The sequence below is a fragment of the Capricornis sumatraensis genome, chromosome 7 (genome assembly GCF_032405125.1).
Source record: "Capricornis sumatraensis isolate serow.1 chromosome 7, serow.2, whole genome shotgun sequence".
In the NCBI taxonomy this organism is placed as follows: domain Eukaryota; kingdom Metazoa; phylum Chordata; class Mammalia; order Artiodactyla; family Bovidae; genus Capricornis; species Capricornis sumatraensis.
In genome coordinates this window covers 25,596,072-25,618,104 of record NC_091075.1, presented here as the reverse complement: position 1 = coordinate 25,618,104, position 22,033 = coordinate 25,596,072, and the positions used below count along the sequence as shown (strand labels likewise).

The 22,033-nt window shown below is 38.7% G+C and overlaps 1 protein-coding gene and 1 non-coding gene across 2 annotated transcripts in view; one reads left to right on the top strand and one right to left on the bottom strand.

Annotated features, from left to right (window-relative positions):
- BANK1 (B cell scaffold protein with ankyrin repeats 1) overlaps positions 1 to 22,033 on the top strand; it is a 323,758-nt gene that overhangs the window by 85,302 nt on the left and 216,423 nt on the right. The window contains exons 3-4 of the mRNA XM_068975577.1: positions 7,562 to 7,716; positions 19,558 to 19,696. Coding sequence (XP_068831678.1) covers positions 7,562 to 7,716; positions 19,558 to 19,696 — 294 coding nt within the window. The remainder of the gene's footprint in view (positions 1 to 7,561; positions 7,717 to 19,557; positions 19,697 to 22,033) is intronic.
- Positions 3,533 to 3,604, bottom strand: TRNAQ-CUG (transfer RNA glutamine (anticodon CUG)). Its single transcript has one exon. It is a non-coding gene; the product is annotated as a tRNA-Gln (tRNA).

Here is a 22,033-nt window from a genome sequence, read left to right as displayed (position 1 = left end):
GTTCAAGTATGATAGCAATAAAGTCTTCTATCTTTTTTCAGTCTCCACCGAGTTTTGCTAATTACCAGAAAACCTGTCCTTATTCCAAATGAGGATTTAATCAATTGACAAATAAAAACAAAAGATAAAAATACTACATTAAAAGTTACTTTTTTGAAAAAACAATATTAAAAAGTTTCCATTTTGAAAAGCATTTGGTATGTTTTAAAAATTAAACATATAATGATTTTTTGCAACTTAATTCATAAGGAAGTTTATTTTCTGATGCTTAACTATTTTATTGTTTTGCTAAGTTTACAGTGTAATATTGGATGCTAAAAAATTATACACAATCATCTTGCCTTAGGATATCTGTAATTTTCCTCTAGGATTATATTTATTTTAAAAGAGTAAAGACAAGTTAATTTCAGTTAATAGTTTTGGCGATTGCTTAGATTACCTGAGCATTAGGTGATTTGTGGTAAGCTGGTTTATTCCATATATTATCTGAATGGCAGTGTTTCCTCCCCATTTTTCCATCATCATACATAAAGAAAATAATCTTTTCTGTAATTTCATTTGCATGTTGTAGAGTAGGGGTAAAGACATTTGCTCAATCTGTAATCTTGATCATTTTATTCCTGTATTTGAGGAATGTATAGAGTTCAATCTATAAAACAAATATATTTTCATTATAGAAAATCAGAATAATTATTAAGTATATTAGATATTAAAAATAACTGATATTATTAGTTATGTATTAAATAAAATTGCTCATGACTCCATCAATCAGAAATAACCTCTAGGTATCTTGGATTTATATAGCTAGTCTATTCGTATGCTTTCAAAAATTTGTCTTGAGTTTCTACTGCATAGTTCTGAATATGTATACATATTAAAATACTTTATTTTTTAGAGCAGTTTTAGATTTACAGCAACTGAGAGGGAGATACAGAGATTTCCCATATAGTCTCTGCCCTGTCACCCCCAATGACATATATAGCCACTCCAATTATCATCATTAACCACAGTGGTACATCTTTTTTGCCATTTAAGAATGAACCTACATTAACATACCATAATCCCTCAAAGTCCATATTTTACCTTAGGGTATACTCTTGGTATTGTACAATCTAAGGGTTTGGACAAATGTATAATGATATGCATCCATCATTAATGGTATCATAGAGTATTTTTACTGCATTCCTCTCCCTTCTATTCCAGACCCCTGGCAATCCCAGATCTTTTTACTGTCTCTACAGTTTTGCTTTTTCCAGAATGTCATATGGTGGGAATCATACTATGTATGGCCTTTTCAGAGTGGCTTATTTCACTTAGTAATAACCATTAAAGATTTTTCCCCCACGTTTTTTCATTGTTTGATAGCTTACTTTACTTATTAGTGCTGAATAATATTTCCTTGTATGGGTGAACCACAGCTTATTCATTCACCTGCTGTAGAACATCTTGATTGCTCCCAAGTTTGGGCAATTATGAATAAAGCTGCTATAAATATCTGTATGTAGATTCTTGTGTGGACATAAGTTTTCCAGTTCATTTGAATAAATACCAAGGAGTGCATTTGTTAAACTAAATGATAAGAATATGTTTAGTTTTGTCAGAAACCACCAAAATGTCTTCCAAAATAGTTATACCATTTGCATTTCCACCAGTGATTGATGAGAGTTCTTGTTCCAAATTCTTGGTAGCATTTGATATTGTCAGTGTTCCAAATTCTAATAGGTATATAATAGATGTATAGAGCTATTTCATTGTTATTTTAATTTGCATTTCCCTGATAACATACAAGTGGAGCATCTTTTCATGTGTCTATTTTCTACCTATATATCTTCTTTGGTGAGGTATTTAAAAACTTTGATTTTAAATTGATTTGGTTGTTTTCTTAATTGTTGAATTTGAGTTCTTTATAAATTTTGGAAAACAGTCATTTTCTAAATGTGTCTTTGCAAATATCTTCTCCGAATCTATGGCTTATCTTCTAATTCTCTAGACATTGTCTTTTGCAGACATGTTTTTTCATTTTAATGAAGTCCAGCTTATGAATTATTTATTTCATGGATCATAACTTCAGTGTTGAATCTAAAGATGCATCATCATACCCAAAGTCATCTAGGTTTTCTCTTCTGTTATTAATGTCATCTAGTTTTATAATTTCATATACATTTATGTCTAGGATCCATTTTTAGTTAATTTTTGTGATTGTTATAAGGTTTGTATCTTGATGCTTTTTTTTTTTTTGGCATGTGACTAGTCATTCCATCACCAATTGTTCAAGTGACTTTTTTTTGCCTCATTGTGTTGTTTTTTTCCCTTGCTTAAAGATCAGTTAACTATGTGATTCTACTTTTTGGCTCTTTATTGTGTTCCATTGAACTGTTTGATTATTCTTTTTCAAGACCACACTGTCTTGATCACTGTAGCTTTATCATAAGTACTGAAGTAGTGTAGTGTCAGTCTTCCAACATTGTTCTTCACCTTCAATATTAAGCCTCCTACTCTGGATCTCTTGCCTCTCCATATAAACTTTAGAATCAGTTTGTCCATATCTGTAATTTTCTGATATTTTTACTGTGATTGAATTGAATCTATAGAGCAAATTGGGATGAACAGACATCTTGACACTATTGAGTTTTTCTATCCATGAATGTAGCAGTCCATGGGGTCGCAAAAAGTCAGACATGACTGAACGACTTTCACTTTTCACTTTCATGCCTTGGAGAAGGAAATGACAACCCACTCCAGTGTTCTTGCCTGGAGAATCTCAGGGACGGAGGAGCCTGGTGGGCTGCCATCTATGGGGTCACACAGATTTGGACACGCCTGAAGTGACTTAGCAGCAGCAGTTCTTATTTGATTTTGGTTATCAGAGTTTTGTGATTTTTATCATATTGATATTATACATATTTTGTTAGATTTATACCTAAGTATTTAACTTTGAGGAGGGACAAAGAAAAAGCTAGAGGGACTATTGTAAGCGGTATTCCATTTTTAACTTCTAATTCCACTTGTTTATGGTTAGTAAGACATTTTCCTCAGGAAAAAATATTGAAAAATTTATTATCAGTGGGCCTGCCTGAAAGAAAAGTTAAAAGAAGTTTTTTAGTGAGAAGAAAAGTAATATAGATCAGAAGTTCAGATCTGTAGCATCAAAGATGGAATAACTGAAGATAAAATTTAAATATATATATATATTTCCTACTTGTGATTGATATAGAAGATAATAGTTTGTTCAAAATAATATCAACAATATATTTAATAATGTGGGCTGCCGTCTATGGGGTCGCACAGAGTCGGACATGACTGAAGTGGCTTAGCAGCAGCAACAGCAGCTTATATAATATATGATATCAATTTTACATAAATTTGCTTGTGTATGTTTATATAGTGAAAGTGAAAGTGAAAGTGAAGTCGCTCAGTCGTGTCCGACTCTTTGAGACCCTGTGGACCTATGTAGCCTACCAGGCTTCTCTGTCCATGGGATTCTCCAGGCAAGAATACTGGAGTGGGTTACCATTTCCTTCTCCAGGGGATCTTCCCAACCCAGGGATCGAACCCGGGTCTCCTGCATCAGAGGCAGACGCTTTAACCTCTGAGCCACCAGGGAAGCCCTAATGACATAAATGAAAGCAGTAATATAAAGTATAGGAGGGAGGAGTAATCATTTTATTATTATACGGTACTAAAACTATCTATAAAGTGGTACAGTGTTATTTGAAAGTGGACTTAGATTAGTTGTAAAGGCATATTGCAAGCTCTAGGATAACACCACTAAAAATGTTTTTGAGTATGACTGATATGCTAAATAAAAAAGAAGAAAAATGGAATCATATAAAATGTTCAATAAAAGACAATGGCAGAAAAACAGAAGAGAAAACTGGAACAAAGAACAGGGTAACAAAAACAGAAAACAAATGCTTTTTCCCTGGTCTCTTCAAATTGCACTCCCTTCCTTTTGGTATGTATGCCTTGTCATTTTTCTTGATAACTAGACATAATGTGGGCTTCCCAGTGGCACTAGTGGTAAAGAACCCATCTGCTGGTGCAGGAGACACAAGAAACATGGGTTCGATCCCTGAGTTGAGAAGATACCCTGTAGGAGGGCATGGCAGCCCACTCCAGTATTCTTGCCTGGAGAATCCCATGGGCAGAGGGCAGGCTACAGCCATAGATTTGGGAAGAGTCGGATACAACTGAAGGGACATAGCACGCAGAGCACAAACGTAATATACTCTGTAAAAAGAGCTGTTGCAAATAGACCTTTAGTAATGCAGTGGTGAGGTGTGGGGAGGAGGCTTTCTAGAGCCCTGGGATTTAGGTCTCAGTCCTTTAGTAAGCCTACGCCTGTCGACTGTGAACCTCTCAAGAGTTTCTCCATTTATCCCCTTTCGGTGAGAGGGGATGGTTGTAGTGGGCTACAGTTAGTTGTTTCCCTTCCTGTGGTCAGTTCAACTCCGAAAATACCATAATAGATTAGGCTCTGATTAAGTAGTTTTTCCTGAGGGCAGTCCTTGTTAAGAAGACTAGAGTGCTCTGGAGTATTTAAGGTTGTTTCTATTTCCTTAGAAAGACTGTTCCCCAATATTTGCTGTGGGAATCTGGTCAAGCTCCTAGAGCTAAACCTCAAAATAATGTGTCCCCTCCAACCTTTTAGCTGAACCCTCTTGGAGACTTTAACTCTCAGACTTGTCCTCTGTTGAGTGTCCAGCAATTTGTTAATTGCACCTCAGAAGCCACGGCCACGAGCATCACAACCAGAGAGGAGCCTCCAGTTGCACAACTGGGGAAAAGCTGGTGCTGCAGTGAATACCCAGCACAGCCAGACATAAGCAAACAAAAAATTAACTAAAGAAGACTTGCTGAATTTTTAGTCTGTTCAGCTTTCTGTTTCTTAGGATGGAGTGGTGACGTCCAAAGCTCCTTAAATACGGAACCCGAAACAGGTAGTCCTATACTTCTTATTTTGCTAAAATGGGAACCTACAAAATTGACAGTTTTGTAACTTGAATTTTTTCACTTATGTCATAAACTTGTTCTTTACTGTTAAATGTTCTTTGATAGAATTTTAATTAGTGACAATATCTTTTATCACATTAGATATTTTTATCTGGTCTGTTATTGCTTAGACTGCTCCTAATTTTCTGCATTATAAACAGATCTTCTGTGAGCATTCATAGAGATAAATATTTTGCACATCTATGATTATGTCCTCAGAGTAAAGAAAATAGCTCTTCCTAACCTAATTCCACAGATGAATTAGCAGAAAATATCCTAGATACTGCTACAGTGGAACAGCATATACCCCTTAAGATACATTAAATAAAATCAGTTCTCTTGTTCTTTCATCAGTTCACAAAGTGATCGAGCCAGTTCTATACAACCTTTCACTGTTTTGGGGTCTGTATGAAAGAGCATGAGAGAGAAAGAGAGAATGAGATGCTTATGGAAGTGCCTTAAATTGTTAGAGAAATAAAGGCTGTTTTTCATGCCATTTCAAGCAAGACTGGTACTGGGAGAATCTGGAAATCCCAGGTGCTTTTGTACTTTTATTTTGTAAATTTCTTAAGACAGGAAAAAAAAAAAACAGAAAACCAACACTCCTTCTTAGGTGCAGCATGGGGACAGCTCCTCTCCAGAGGACATCATTCTTTTACTCTGCTTCTCTGCTGGGAATGGTGACTTCATTTTTGAGATAAAATGACACCAAAATTCTAGCCACCTTCAGCTATATATAGATCTTCATCTGTACTGCCTGTGACTCTTCTTCCTTGTCATCTTGTCAATTTCCTTTTGCCAGAGGAACTTGGAACACACCTGTACTTGAACTAGTATTTATTTTTTTGTCTGGTAGCAATGAAGTGAAGGCTACCATGGCAAACCATGGGGCATCTTAGTAACATTGTATTAAGAAAAGACTTACTGTAGGATTTAGGATTGTATTGTGATTTGAGGAAGGGTTCGTGGAAGCAGGGCTTTGCTATTGTTTGCTTGCTGTCAAAAAGTGGGTGTAATTTTATGATTTGCATAATTAATGACTCTTACTGAGAAGCTGGGTAACCAGCTCTCCCAGCAACTGAGGAGTTTCTGGGGCACAGTGTTTTCAGCACACAACCTCCCCCAAATCCCAAGCAAACTGGAAGAAGTTGGTTACCCTACCTGGAAGGTAAAAATGAAAAGAGGCTGAGGCTAGACTTGGTAAGGAAGTAAAGTCACTCACAGGAGCCAGGATTCAGGATATCTGGTTCCTTTTGTGGTTTGGATGATGTTCATGTTTTTGCCTGGATTCAGACATGATTACAAAGTAGCCTGATCTCTGACTGGATCCATCATGGTGGCAGCGTGGTCTAGTGGTGGTGATTTTCTGTGAGGTTGTTGGTGTTCAACAGGACAGGAGCCCACTGCCTAGCAACAACAAGGCCTTCAGAAGGTATCAGGACAATTTCTAGCTGTCAGGAGCTGTTTACCTTTCCTCCAGTACCCTTCTTTGGGGATTTGAGGGGTACTTTTGTGGTTGGCCAAAGACAGACGACAGTTGTGAGTGTCTGTTGTGAGAGCCTTGGTTTCAGTCATATTGGTTCTGTGCCCTAAGGAAATGCTTTGGACTTTGGACAATAAAGATATTGTTCATCTCTCTTCACACAACTCTTTTCTTCAATAAAGTTTTTTAAATGGTTAAGACCAAATGCTGGATTACTGTTACGTTTTTAAACAATCAAATACTTTTCTCCTTCTTATATTCAAATTCACATTAGCATATTTTAGTGTTCTTAATAGTAAATACCATAAAGAAACCCATATCATTTAATGGAAGACACTTTGTTCACAGGACACATTAGCGTTTTGATGAACACTAATATTTCACTATTAAACCAACGTTTCATAGAAATATTAGTTTATTTTGTGATTTTCTCCTAGTTATGCCTATTGTTTTTAAAAATTGGAAATATACATAAAGGGTAAATAATTGTTCTGAGTTAAATTGTTCTGATTTTAAATGGATAAATTTTCTTATTTACAGTCATTGAAAGGAGATAGTTTCATGTTTTTCAGATTTTCTGTTTTAATATAAAGTGGTATTTGGATTTTTTGGGGGAAAATATTTACCTAGTAGATGAAAATATGTATTTGATTTAGTTTAATAGCTAAGATTATAATACTAGTTAAATTATGAGGCATCATTTTAATTATAACATTGGTTCAATTATTTTGACTATCTTAAACCCAGTTTGGTTGTCCCATATAATAATTAAATCACCTGTTCAGCAATTAGTTTTCATAACAATGGAGGAACTTAATATGGCCTTAGCTGTATTATGGGCTTCCCTGGTGGCTCAGAGGTTAAAGCGTCAGCCTGCAATGCGGGAGACCTGGGTTCGATCCCTGGGTTGGGAAGATTCCCTGGAGAAGGAAATGGCAACCCACTCCAGTATTCTTGCCTGGAGAATCTCATGGACAGAGGGGCCTGCTGGGCTACAGTCCACGGGTCGCAAATAGTCAGACACAACTGAGCGACTCTTGGTATGGGTAGCTATATCATAATCCATGTTAATGAACTTTCTTTTAGGTTCTGCAGACTACCTGGAGATCACTGTTCCACCAGACCTAAGAAAGGAACAATCTGGGCAAACCAATGAGAGAAAGGAAGCTGAAGAGTTCTTAGAAGCTTCAGGAAGCACCATACCACAGGCAGTGGTGCTTCCTGCTGAGATTCCATGTGAGGTCAGTAAAGACACCTTGTTACTGTTGTAATGGATACTGCATTTCACTAAAATGTAACTAACACTAGAAGCTCCAATATAGAGGTATTTTTGTTTACTCTGTTCTTGGCTGTCCTCAGAATGGCAGAACAATGTCTGGCAGTTAGTAGGCATTTGATATGTATTTGTTGAGTAATAAAATATTGAAACATACATGAAAGCACCATGTGATTAGATGTTACTTGATATGTTGCAATGCAGAAGGCAATGGCACCCCACTCCAGTACTCTTGCCTGGAAAATCCCATGGACGGAGGAGCCTGGTAGGCTGCAGTCCATGGGGTCGCAAAGAGTCAGACACGACTAAGCGACTTCACTTTCACTTTTCACTTTCATGCATTGGAGAAGGAAATGGCAACCCACTCCAGTGTTCTTGCCTGGAGAATCCCAGGGACGGGGGAGCCTGGTGGGCTGCCATCTATGGGGTCGCACAAAGTTGGGCCCGACTGAAGCGACTTAGCTGCAGCTAGCTGCTGATACGTTGCAAACAGATTTACAATTGCTATATATGTGTGTGTGTGTGTGTGTGTGTGTGTGTGTGTATCAAACTGTTCAAAGCAAAGTTGGATTCATATTAATCAGATCAAGGATTTTATTTTCATGAAAGGAAATATGTTCTTGAATAGAATTTGAAAATACTTTAGGACCACCTATCTTCAATTATAAAGCATGTGTCAAAAGCCTACATTATGAAGTGGAAATATCATAACAGCTAGAAGAGCTGGTATGAGAATAAAAATATAATGTTAGAGCGAGTAGATTTCTCAGGAGGTGTTATGTGATACATGTTGCTGACATTTCTTCTTCCTAAGTCTTCACTGGACTGAACCACTAAAATAAGCCATGCTAGAGCTTGACCAAAATTGGGGCTAGGTTTTGGAAAAGACTCTTGAGAGTCCCTTGGACTGCAAGGAGATACAAAAAGTCCATTCTAAAGGAGATCAGCCCTAGGTTTTCTTTGGAAGGACTGATGCTAAAGCTGAAACTCCAATACTTTGGCTACCTCATGCGAAGAGTTAACTCATTGGAAAAGACTCTGATGCTGGGAAGGATTGGGGGCAGGAGGAGAAGGGGACGACAGAGGATGAGATGGCTGGATGGCATCACTGACTCGATGGACGTGAATCTGAGTGAACTCCGGGTGTTGGTAATGGACAGGGAGGCCTGGCGTGCTGCAATTCATGGGGTCGCAAAGAGTTGGACACGACTGAGCAACTGAACTGAGCTGAACTGAATCTCTAGAAACTAAAAGATGCTGGCCCTCAACATCTGCAGTGTGCTTGAGCAGAAAGAGCCAAAGATACAGAAGCTTGAGCATTGCATGAGAGGGTCCTTCAGGTAGATGCCAGTATTTAGGTTACAGGAGCGGCACTTGTCTGCTTGCTGGACTGTGCTTAGTCACGCAGTCATGTCCAATTCTTTGTAACTCCATGGACTGTAGCCCACCAGGCTCCTTTGTCCATGGGGATTCTCCAGACAAGAATACTGGAGTGGATTGCCATGCCCTTCTCCAGGGGATCTTCCCAACCCAGGGATCAAACCCAGGTCTCCCGCATTGCAGGAGACAGATTCTTTGCCATCTGAGCCACCAGGGAAGCCTGAGAATACTGGAGTGGGTAGCCTATCCCTTCTTCAAGGGACCTTCCCAACCCAGGAATCAAACCAGGGTCTCCTGCACTGCAGGCGGATTCTTTTCCAGCTGAGCTACCAGGGAAGCTCACTTGTCTGCTTACTGGGAGGCATATTTGGGGAGAGAATCCTCTGATCCTGCTGGTTCCAGCAGCCCTGGCAGAAGCAGAATGTTCTGTGCAATTTTGAAAAGCTTATTTCCCTCATCTCCAGACCTCATGCACAAGCAGGAGAATTGCCAACAATTTAAGTTACTATGTTATCAGTGCCAGAGGAACAAAAACTTCTTTGGCACTCCCTTAGAGACCCCAGGAACCAGAACTGTACAGGTTGGAGGGAACTGAGACAGAGGAATCAGGCAAAGAAATATTACAGCCTACTTGAGGAAGGAAGCCCAGCCAAACAATCAGAACCAGCAGCTCCTATTGAGAAATAATGGAAGAGACAGAAATCAGCAGAAGAGACTATAAAAGGGAAATGAGGACTATTCTCAAATAGGTAAAGTCAAAGTAAGAAAAAAAAAAACCCTCTGGAACTAAAAATTGCTCACGAAGAATTATGCAATGAGTCTAACTGGCTGCTTTTAAAAATATCTGCAACAGTAAAATTTGAACAATATAAAACCTTTCCATTATTAAATTGCAGAGACATCAAAATCCAAAAATTAAATCCCACTACCCTCCAGGTAGAAATCACGCACTCAGGTGGTTGGGGAGGACCAGGGTTCTTTCCATAGCAGAATTGTGGACTGTCTTTTATTTATTGACATGGATATAATTCTATCAGAATCTTCGAAGGGTCTGAATTAAATTATTTCAATCCCAAATCTTTCTTGGGAGCCCCACTTTTTAAATAATCCTAAGATTTGAAAGATCATATAAGACTATTTTAGCACCAGCCAGCTTCCCAAGTGGCATTTCAGGAGATATAAGAGACACCGGTTCAACCCCTGGGTCAGAAAGATCCCCTAGAGGAGTGTTTGACAACCCAGTCCAGTATTTTTGCCTGGAGAATCCTGTGGATTGAGAAGCCTGGAGTGCTACAGTCTATAAGGTCGCACAAAGTTGGACATAAGTGAAACGACTTAGCATGTACACACTAAAAATTGAAACAGACTGATCCATGGACCAAAAATAGTCACCCAAGTCAAAATCTTGTATTCTTAGAACCTAGATCTTAGTATAGTCTAAATTCATGTCCCAGTTTTCATGCACCACAAGAAAGATGAGTGAAAATCATGTTTCATATTTACCAGGAACCTGCATCTCTTATGTCTTCTGCATTGGGAGGTGGGTTCTTTTACCACTAGCAGCACCTGGGAAGCCCAGGATAGCATTCAGTCTATACCAGTTGTCTGGAAGCACAACCTTTACACTTACTCGTTTCTGAGAAGTCTTCAAGTTACTGGGTAAATGGAATCCACTTAAATATATAGCTTCCTCTCTCCAGAAATGATATTTGAGACTTCTTTGCCGTTGTATAAAATCTAGAAATTTATGAGACTGTCATTGCCAGGCACCAGGTCATATTTGAGATGTGCTGCTTCTGCTCCCAGCATATTCAAATTCTATGAATTTCCCCTTATACCTTAAAGTTTCCAGCATGCCATTGTTGAGTTGACTGATTCAGTCTATTGGTGTCATCTTCATTCTTTCTGATGAACAGGGAATTAGTTTAGGTCTCTCCTGCTGTCTCCTGCTGCAGAATGGCTTGAGTCTGTAGACCTGCCGCAAGCCAAGTGCTCTCCCTGAGCCCTCCTCTGCTCTGGAGAAGTGGCGTTTATCGGTGTAACTGAGGCTGCAGGTGAGCCTTCTGCGGCTTTTGACCCCTAGAGCCTGGCCCTTTTGATTCCTTCTGCCTAGTCATCTTTCCCAGCATTGTTTCTTTCCTGGACCTTGAAATTTGTGCCACTTTAAAAACAGCAGAAAAACATTTTTTTTCTTTTGACAGGATTGTGTGTGTGTGTGTGTGTGTGTGTGTGTGTGTGTGTGCGCGTGCGTGCACTAGTGAAGATGTGCCTCCAGTGTTCTATTTATATAACTTATTCTCTGTCTTTTTAAGAAACACCTAAATGGGTCTTAACAGTTTAAATCTGCTTAATTCAGCCTCTTCTTTTCCCTTTTCTAACATTAGCAGGCTTTGTTCTCTTTTAGTGTTTGTTAAGCTTTTTGTTGTTTTTTATGGGCCAAGATACTTGCTTTTCTAGCATATTCCTCTTGATTTTGTCTTGTATAGGGTAACATATCGTGAGAGATATGAAATCAGTGAGTTCTAAGTCTTCCAAACAAGTCCATTGTTCAAAGTAATCTTACCCAATTTTGTTCCTGATGAATTATCCACTTGGGAGGCATTCTCCCATTGAAATAACATCTAAAACAGAACTGAACCTGGTCTGTTATTTGCTAGCTTCTTTTCCCTTTTCTGTGTATTTACCCCACAGTCCTAATTTCATTAATTTCTCAGGAAAAATCCCTCAGAACAATGATTCTCATCTGGGAGTGATTTGGCTGTCTCTCCCAAGGAGATATCTGGCAAAGTCTATAGACAAGTTTGTCGTAACTGGGGGTTGCTCCTGGCATCTGCTGAGTAGAAGCCAGGGATGCTAGTAAAAATCCCACAGTGCACAGGGCGTTCCCCACAGCAGTGACTTCTCTGGTCCCAAAATGTCAGTAGTGTCAAGGTTAAATCCTGCACCAGAGGATAGAAAATACATTCATGCCTCTCAGTAATAGGTCACCTTCAAATCACCCTAGGAATGGCATTCAAGGAGGCAGTGCTCTTCTTCAGAGGCTTGTCTGCAGCCCAGGCAGTTCTGTGATCACTTGTTAGAGCTGTGCTATGCTGTGCTAAGTTGCTTCAGTTGTGTCCGACTCTTTGCCACCCCATGGACTGTAGCCCGCCAGGCTCCTCTGTCCATGGAATTCTCCAGGCAAGAATATTGGAGTGGGTTGCCACAAGAATACTGGAGTGGGAAAGGGATCTTCCCAGCCCAGGGATCAAACCCACTTCTCTTACATCTCCTGCATTGGCTGGAGGGTTCTTTACCACTCGCGCTACCTGGGAAGCCCTTCTTGTTAGAGAGGCATCATGTCTAAGCAGTAATCCAGTCACTGGATGATTTTTTAATGGATTTGACCTGAAGCTTTAAGAGGGATCCTTTGAGTGTTTTCCTCTATGGCCCTTTCAGAAATACTGTGATTTGCTCTAAATGCCTCCTGCCTCTCCTGGAGCCCCAATCATGGGTCAGTAATGGCCTCTCTAGTGCTTCTTCCATCCTAAAGAGCAGCTAAGAGGAGCTTATTTTTATCTTGTCTTATCTGTGTAGGCAGGACTTCAATATGGCATTTTCCCTTCCTTTTGGTAGAATCTGCTGCAATCTCAGCTTTCGTCCACCCTGAACCTCTTACTTCCTTTCATATAGTTATATATATTTCTTTATGTTTATGTTATTCTTCCATAGCTACTGTTCAGATAAGACTGGTTACTTGTTGATTTTTGAGCAAATTTAAATCTTAAACTTATAGTACCATCACACAAAAAAAAAACCTTTTAATGGGCTTTATCAGCAATTATAGCTATATTAATTCCATTGACTTGTTTTTCTGAGTCCTAGAACATGGCACATCCCCTGGTAAAGACCTTCATTTTATTTGACCCTCACTGATGTATATGTCTGTGTCTGCAACCATAATATGAGTCTCCAAACCCAAATCTGTTCAGATCACAGATTGTATAACCAGTGAATCTAGAGAAACTCTGAGAATATATATGAAGGACTCTTAGCAGGGCCCATGGGGAAGCTACAAAAACCTCTGAGATTAGTGCCTTACTGTTCACTCCTCGGCACTGAATACAGTTTAAAACAATACACAGAAACTAACAGCACTGCCCACTGATTTCTGACATCAAATCTCAGATTAGATCTTGATAACCTACCTTAACTTAAAGTCAGGTCCTATGATTTAATTGAAACATAACAGTAAAAGCAGCAAAAAATTATTGTGTGTGTCACTGCCTAAAATGTCGATGTTGTGAACATTACCCCTTCAGTGGTAAGGTTTTACAATGACAAAAAGGTGTTTTTTTTTCCTTTTAATCAAGTGTTTCTCAAATTAAGCAGCATATCTGACACTGTTTCCAGTGTTTCCCCATCTATTTCCCATGAAGTGATGGGACCAGATGCCATGATCTTCGTTTTCTGAATGTTGAGCTTTAGGCCAACTTTCTCACTCTCCTCTTTCACTTGCATCAAGAGGCTTTTTAGTTCCTCTTCACTTTCTGCCATAAGGGTGGTGTCATCTGCATATCTGAGTTGATTGATATTTCTCCCGGCAATCTTGATTCCAGCTTGTGCTTCTTCCAGCCCAGCATTTCTCATGATGTACTCTGCATAGAAGTTAAATAAGCAGGGTGACAATATACAGCCTTGACGTACTCCTTGATTCATGGGGTCACAAAGAGTTGGACACGACTGAGCGACTGAACTGAACTGAACTGAGGGATGACTTGGGGAGGTTTTACAAAGTAAAAATGTCTGAATCCTGCTGTTAGAGATTCAGATATAAATAGTTTGAGTTTTGGCCTGGACATTAAAAGCTTCCCAGGTGATTCTCCAAGGTGAGAATTAGCAGCCAAATTTGGAACCATTGCCATGACCTAATCCTTGCTCTGCTGTCATAGGTCAGGTCAGGGTCAGCTTCAGGGCCTTGCATAGTGCTGGCTTAATAAGGCCCATGCCCGTGCAACTGTGCTTGTAGAGCTAGTTCCTATTAATTATGGATATATGAAAAGAGCCATTGGTCTGGATGCACAAGTCAAAGTAAGCTGATACGATCCACGAGGATCAAAATCCTTTGTTACATGTGCTTAATGATTCATTAAAGTCTAGAAGGGCACCCACCCCGAGACAATCTAGAAACTCCACTACCGATGTGTTGTACTGCAGACAAAGTTCCAGCCCTTTTAGTGAGGTCTCAAGGTTTGTTTTTAATGCAGCAAATCTAGAGAGTTTGGTAGTGATTATTATTATAACTCTTTCTCAATTTGAATGCTCAGAGCCAGAAAAGGTGTAAACAAAGAAGTTAGATTTGAGAGCAAAATAGCATCTTCTGATAAAACTGAATTTATGACCATTTGAATGTCCTAATATTTCCTCCATTAAATTAAATATGTCCATATAATTGTAGCTTTAATTAAGATATCCATAATAATTAAGGCTTCCCCAATGACTCAGACAATTAAGAATCTGCCTGCAATGCAGGAGCCTCGGGTTCAGTCCCTGGGTCTGAAAGATCCCCTGGAGAAGGGAATGACAACCTGCTCTAGTATTCTTGCCTGAGAATTCCATGGACAGAGGAGCCTGGTGAGCTACAGTCCCTGGGGCTGCAAAAAGTTAGACATGACTGAGCAACTAACACTTACTTTCACTATTTTCACTTTCATAAAAATGAAAAACAGGGCTGGATTAGTGCAGGCCTTCCCTCCTCAGCAGCCTCCTTTGAGCATGGAGATGCAAGAAGCAGATGAACCTGTGAGTCCTGAGAGGGATAAGGAATAATGCTTGCTCAATGTAAAAAAAAAAAAAAAAGTCATATTTTTATAGGCTTATTCCATCTCAATTTGAAAATACATATAGATTGCCTTTTCAATTTTTTTTTAAGATTTTTTTTTGATTTGGACCACTTTTAAAGTCTGTTAAATTTGTTACAGTATTGCTTGTATTTTTGTTTTTTGGCTGCAAGTCACATGGGATCCTAACTCCCCAACCCACACCCCCTGCATTGGAAGGTAAAGTCTTAACCTAGAACCACTAGGGAGTTCCCCAGAGTACCTCTTATGTACCTAATTCTTACAAGATGCCAAAATGATATAAAAAATTAAAATATCTTCAGGGTGTTTAAAATCTGTCTGGGAAGCCTCAATACAGACATAAAAAACTTATTAAGACCAGAGGGCATGACTTAGAAAGGTTCAGATGATGAGTACACGTGTGAAATGTTTTATGATCCCTTTGGAAGCTGTACGTGAAACCTGAGATGGACCTTGGTGAACAGGATAAGTATGAGGAAATGGAGGGAGAGTAGGAACTCAAAAGCATGCCAACATTATGTGCAAATAGGAGCGGCTTCCTAATAAGTAGGGCCCAGTGTGAAATGAAAAGGTAGAGACCCCAGTTCTAATTATTAAGCATTTCAAGGTGTGATAGCAGAACATTAAAACAAGTGTAGGTTCTGTGCATCTTCAGAGATTACATGCCCTTGGAGCTTGTCCCAGTTACAAATGAGGTGTCAGTGCCTCCTTGGGGATGGTCAGTGTGCTGATCTTTTGTTTAGCTCTCTTCTCTGAAGATGGTTGAAAGGTGGGAGAGAATCTGGTGCATAAGAAGCAGCTCATGGAAGCACCCGGCTTCCCAGGTGGCACCAGTGGTAAAGAATCCGCCTGCCAATGCAGGAGACTTAAGACACATGGGTTCGATCCCTGGGTTGGGAAGATCCCCTGGAGGAGAAAATGGCAGCCCACTGAAGTATTCTTGCTGGAGAATCCCATGGACAGAGGAGCCTGGCAGGCTACAGTCCATAGGATCACAAAGAGTCGGACATGATTACAGTGACTTAGCGCAGCACGGCATGTGAGCACCCACGAATGAGGATGAGTTGCTGGCTGAATATACACCAGAGGATGCTCGGGATTATTGAATTTGGAAGGCGAGAGGTCAGAGTTTTACAGGAAGGGATGAACAAATAGAAGAAAACACCAAAGAACTTTGAAGCTGGATTAGAGCCAGAGTGAAAATGGGAAGTCATTAAAGCTGCAAAGTAAGGAGACGGATGTGAGCAAGTGAGGGACTAAGGAACTGCCTTGGAAGTGTGGTCTCTGAAGAGGAAGTGGCAGGCGTGAGGACCGGAAGGAGCTCCAGTTGCTGACCTCAGACTCAGATGAAGTAGTGCATGAGGAGGCATCGGCCCAGAAACAGAAGCATTTCGCAGAGGTTGGATGTGTGGAAGCATTTCCCAGAGGTTGGATGTGTGAAGCCAGAGCAGTAGGGGGACTCATGGGATCTTTTCTAAAAGTGCAATTTAATTGATGTAGAGAAATTTAGTTCAGAATATCCTGTGGACAAATACTTGGGAGCGCTAGACTCTGCTGGAAAAATGCCAGAGGTGGATGTGTGTCAGCTGAAATGATTTTTTTTAACATCAACATATTTGTAAAAACCCCATACTACAGAGCATTAAAAATGTAAGTTTTATTCGTGGGTGATTTATGCTTAGGGAAATAATATTTAAATAAGAGAACTTTGAAATTAATGACTTTTGGGTAAACACAGTTTTATAAGAGCATATAAATGGGATTCCTGTTTATTTTGTGAAAGACTAAAATGCAGTTTGACTTTGAAGAAAGCCTTTGACATGTGATATCTGAAATAAACATAAAATATATTTCATTTTAGTTATTTTGAAGGTTAAAACAGCATCATGTAAACAATAGTACAGTTTAATTTAAATAATTCTGATTGATTTTCAGAATGTAAATCTTTATATTCATTACTCTCATCTTAAAATAGAAATATAATAGCCTTCCATATTGGTTTTTGAGGTATGTGTGTGTGTGTGTGTGTTTTGGTGAGGATTAAAGGAAATGGCTTTATATAAAAAGTGATTAGCCAGTATAAAATACATGAATGCATCCTCAGTCAGTCATGTCTAACTCTTTGTGATTTCATGGACTGTAGCCCACTAGGCTCCTCTGTCCCTGGAATTTGCCAGGCAAGTATTCTGGAGTAGGGTGTCATTTTCTCCTCCAGGGAATCTTCCTGATCCAGGGATTGAACCCATGTCTCTTACATCTCCTGAATTGGCAGGTGGATTCTTTACCACTGTTCCACCTGGAAACCCAGTAGAAAACAGATGCTCAAAAGATGTTTATCCCTTCCTTTTCTCTGTATTAAATCCAATCTTCTTATCCTTTGTTTTCTCTTAGGGTTTTTTTTCAAAAAGGTTTTTCAATAACCCCTTATATCTTTGTAGTTGTTGTTCAGTTGCTAAGTCACGTCCAACCCTTTGCAACCCCCCGGACTGCATCACACCAGGCTTCTCTGTCCTTCACTGTCTCATGGAGTTTGTTCAAACTCATATCCATTGAGTTTGTGATGCCATCCAACAATCTCATCCTCTGTCATCCCCTTCTTTTCCTGTCCTCAATCTTTCCCTCATCAGGGTCTTTTCCAATAAGTCAGCTCTTCCCATCAGGTGGCCAAAGTATTGGCACTTCAATTTCAGCATCAATCCTTCCAGTGAATGTTCAGGGTTAGTTTCCTTTAGGATTGACTGGTTTGGTCTCCTTGCTGTCCAAGGGACTCTCAAGAGTCTTATCCAGCATCACAGTTCATAAACATCAATTCTTCAGTGCTCAGCTTTCTTTATGGTCCAACTCTCACATCCATACATGACTGTTGGAAAAACCATAGCTTTGACTATATATGGACCTTTGTCAGCAAAGTGATGGCTCTGCTTTTTAATACACTGGGTAGGTTTGTCATAGCTTTTCTTCCAAGCAGTAAGTGTCTTTTAATTTCATGGCTGCAGTCACTCTCTGCAGTGATTTTGGAGCCCGAGAAAATAAAATCTGTCACAGTTTCCATTTCTTCCCCATCTATCTGCCATGAAGTGATGGGACCAGATGCTATGATCTTAGTTTTTTGAATGTTGAATTTTAAGCCAGATATTTCACTCTCCTCTTTTATTTTCATCAAGATGCTCTTTAGTTCCTCTTCGCTTTCTGCCATTAGGGTGGTAGCATCTGCATATCTGAGATTGTTGATATTTCTCATGGGAATCTTGATTCCAGCTTCTGTTTCATCCAGTTCAGCATTTCACATGATGTATTCTGCATATAAGTTAAATCAGCAGGGTAATGATATACAGCCTTGACATACTCTTTTTTCAGTTTTGAACCAGTCATTCCATGTCCGGTTATAACTGTTTCTTCTTGACCTGCATATAGGTTTCTCTGGAAGTGGGAAAGGTAGTCTGGTATTCCCATCACTAAGAATTTCCCACAGTTTGTTGTGATCCACACAGTCAATGTTTTTAGTACAGACAATGAAGCAGAAATATTTTTTCTAGAATTCTATTGCTTTTTCTGTGATCCAACAGATGTTGGCAATTTGAATCTTATATACATATATTTGGGCTTCCCTAGCTTTTCCACCTTAATAAAATCTTGAAACTTTTAGATTTATAACCTGTAGTCAACCCAACAGCCTTCACTGGTATTCATCATAAAGAGTAACAAAAGAATCTCTTATTGGTAAGATTAACAATACACTTGACCCTTGAACAATAGGGGTTTTGAATTGCATGGGTCCACTTATACATGGATTTTTCTCAGTAGTAAATACCCCAGTACAACATGATCTGCAGTCGGTTGAATCAGGATACTGCTGTTGCAGAGGGTGTGCTATCAATCTTCTATGGATGTTCCACTATGCAGAGGGCCAGTAGGTGCTCCTAACAGTTATGTTGTTCAAGGGTCAACTGTATTAGACATCTAAACCAATTCATCTTATTTAAAGTATAAGAGGTCTTAAAGCTAAACGTGTTCAATCCTCTAATTTATAGATAAATACACCAAGTCCTAGAAAGGTGAAAGAAAGGGATTTGGGGTGGGGGGGGAAGAATTTGTTTAGCAATTGAATTACATTCCCTGCATAGAACCTCTCACACAGGGAAGAGGTGAAAGGAAAAGGGAGCAACTATGAACTCAGTCGATTCATTTGCAAAATATGGTGCTGGGAAAAATAAATATTCGGTAGACATAAGTTAATAAACTTAAAATCTTGTGAGGCTCACCTTTACATATTTCATTTATGAGTATGGCTGAAACTGTGGACACGATGGTCCCTAAGTTGTGTCCTACATTTGCAACTCCATGGACAGTAGCCCATTACGCTCCTCTGTCTGTGGGATTTCCCAGGCAAGAATACTGAGGTGGATTGCCATTTCCTCCTTCAAGGGATCTGTCCCACCAAGAAATTGAACCCGGGTCTCCTGCCTGGCAGATGAGTTGTTTACACTAATTACATGTTGGACCTTTATCACTAATAAGTGTATTTATTTGGTTGGTTAATGAAAACTTTTCAAATGCCTAACTGAGTTATATTTGTCATCATATAGAATCCTGGTGAAATATTTATTATTTTGAGAGATGAAGTAACCAGTGATGCTGTGGAGGTTGAATTTACATCAAATAGTAAATGCATTAGAACACAGCCGGCCCTCTGGAATAAAAGTGTCTGGAGTATGAAAGCTTTAGGTAAGAAATTGTTTTATGCTTTAATAAATATAAAACATCATTCTGAGTTTCTTTCAATAAATTTCTGGTAAATGGTTTCACTTCTCTACAGAAACTAATATTGTTCTGCAGGTGTTTCCTGTGTTTAGCTTTCACACATCCAAGGCTGTTATTATTAATCTGAGTTTGCAAAAGCATGAATGTGTGAATTATGAGAAATTAGCCTATGTACCATGTGGTAAAATGACAGGCAGTAATATCATGTACTTTTAACTGTGTTAGCAAAGAGCACTTTAAATGTTAGCTATTAAATTAAGGAATTAAAATCATTCGCTTTATTGTAACAGGATGAGCAAACATTTGGATTTTCATTTGTAATTTTTTTTGTTTGTTTTTTGTTTCTGCCATGCCCCTGAGTATGTTTTTGCTTGTTTGGAAAGCATAGTTCTTTTTCACTATTTTATCATCTTGGTACCATATCTATATACAATCTCCCCTCTTTTCCTTTTTTAAATTATGAACCTAACCATTTATTATCCAAGTTTGCTTCAACATGATAAATCATATCAGATTTAAAATTGCAGGTAAAATATACAGACTTGTCTTGATAATTGTACTAAAATCAAAATCCAATATATTAATTTCTGAATGTTTTGATATAAATGTAGGACTTGCTGGTTTTTTAAATCTATGGTGTCCTTTTACAATCAGAGAATAAAACTTTATAAATGTGAATTTAAGTATTTTAAAATACAAAGATATTCAATCTTATTATGAATTCGAAAATGTAGTAAAAAATTAAAGAGTATGTCAAACGCATCCAGAGTTTTTTTGTTTTCTTTTTAGAATTTAACTCTAGTGATATCCATTTACAAAGCATTTACAAATCTTTTCTGTTGTGTTGTATAAAGTATGTGTCCCTTCTGTGGATATCCTCACACAGCTTAGATCAGAGTTGGATTATAGAAAGGGAAGACTCTATAAACATCTTAGACACTGCTTCCTGTCATGGACAAGGACATGCAGAAGTGAAGTGAGAAAGAATTCTGTTTCTTTTGCTTTTCTTCCAAAGCCTCTTACTTCCTTATGTCATATTTTTAAAATGATTTAATGAACAGTAATTTATAATTAGTTTAGAAGTTAAACTAAATCTAGTTAGACTAAAATCACTACAGAAAAATCAATATTGCAAATTAAGAAGTACTGAGATAATACTTCCCAAATACCAAATCAAAATGTCAAATAAAATTTTTCACATTAAGATTTTATGTTCAGTTTACCTAGTAGCTAAGAGCAGTGGAAAGAATAAAATGTCAAATTTCAGATGTTTTTCAGAAAAATAGAAAACTGTTATTCCATAATTTCGAAGATATATGAGACTATAATATTATCTATGTGATTGAACAACTAATTTATAGTAAAAATAAATAAAGTATTATTTACCAGTTATGCTAATTAAACCTCTCCAACTCTTATTTTTTCAACCAGTGTATTCTGTAAGTTAATGATAGATTGTCTTACAAAATGTTGCCTGTTATGTAACAATATATAGGATAGTTCCATGAATAAGTATGGGACTATGGATGGGACATGGCTCAGCAGAAATGGCCCCAGAGTCTTACTTTCTCTGCCTCATGGTACTGTTTCTTAAAAATTTTTGAACCCTAGCAAGAGCTACATTTTACGTTACGATGCAGGATGTATGCATGAATACATAATGAAAACAAAGGTTTTAAAAGCAATATTTAGACTAATGGTTTCAGCCATGACATGTAAAGAGCTTGAAAGCTGCCACTCCCATTCTTACAACAAGAAAAAACTGAACAACCTGAAAATCAGTGACTTTTCTTGAACTCGTTGGAGAACTGAAGTTGGAGGGCAAACAACCATTACAACATGTGGAGAGAAAGGTAAATCTAGAGTGACATCTAAGACCCACTTACCTGGAGCAGAAGTCTCTGCAGCCATAATCTGGTAAGAACACCTAAATGGTAATCCTCGTGAACCGCTGAAGGCTAAGTGTGAACTAGCTTGAAAGTAAGAAACCCCTGGAGGCTGCCATCTTATGTGTGCTGTGTGCTCAGTCGTGTCCGACTCTTTGTGACCCCGTGGACTGTAGCCCACCAGGCTCCTCTGTCCATGGGATTTTCAAGGCAAAAACGCTGGAGTGGGTTGCCATTCCCATCTCCAGGGGTTCTTCCCAACCCAGGGATCAAACCTGAGTCTTCCGAGTCTCCTGCATTGATAGGTGAATGGATTCTTTACCACTGAGTTGTCTTATGAGACCTATAATTTTGTGGAATTTATCTCCAGGAATCCCATCAGATTCACACAGTGAAGATCTGAGAAAGATCTGGA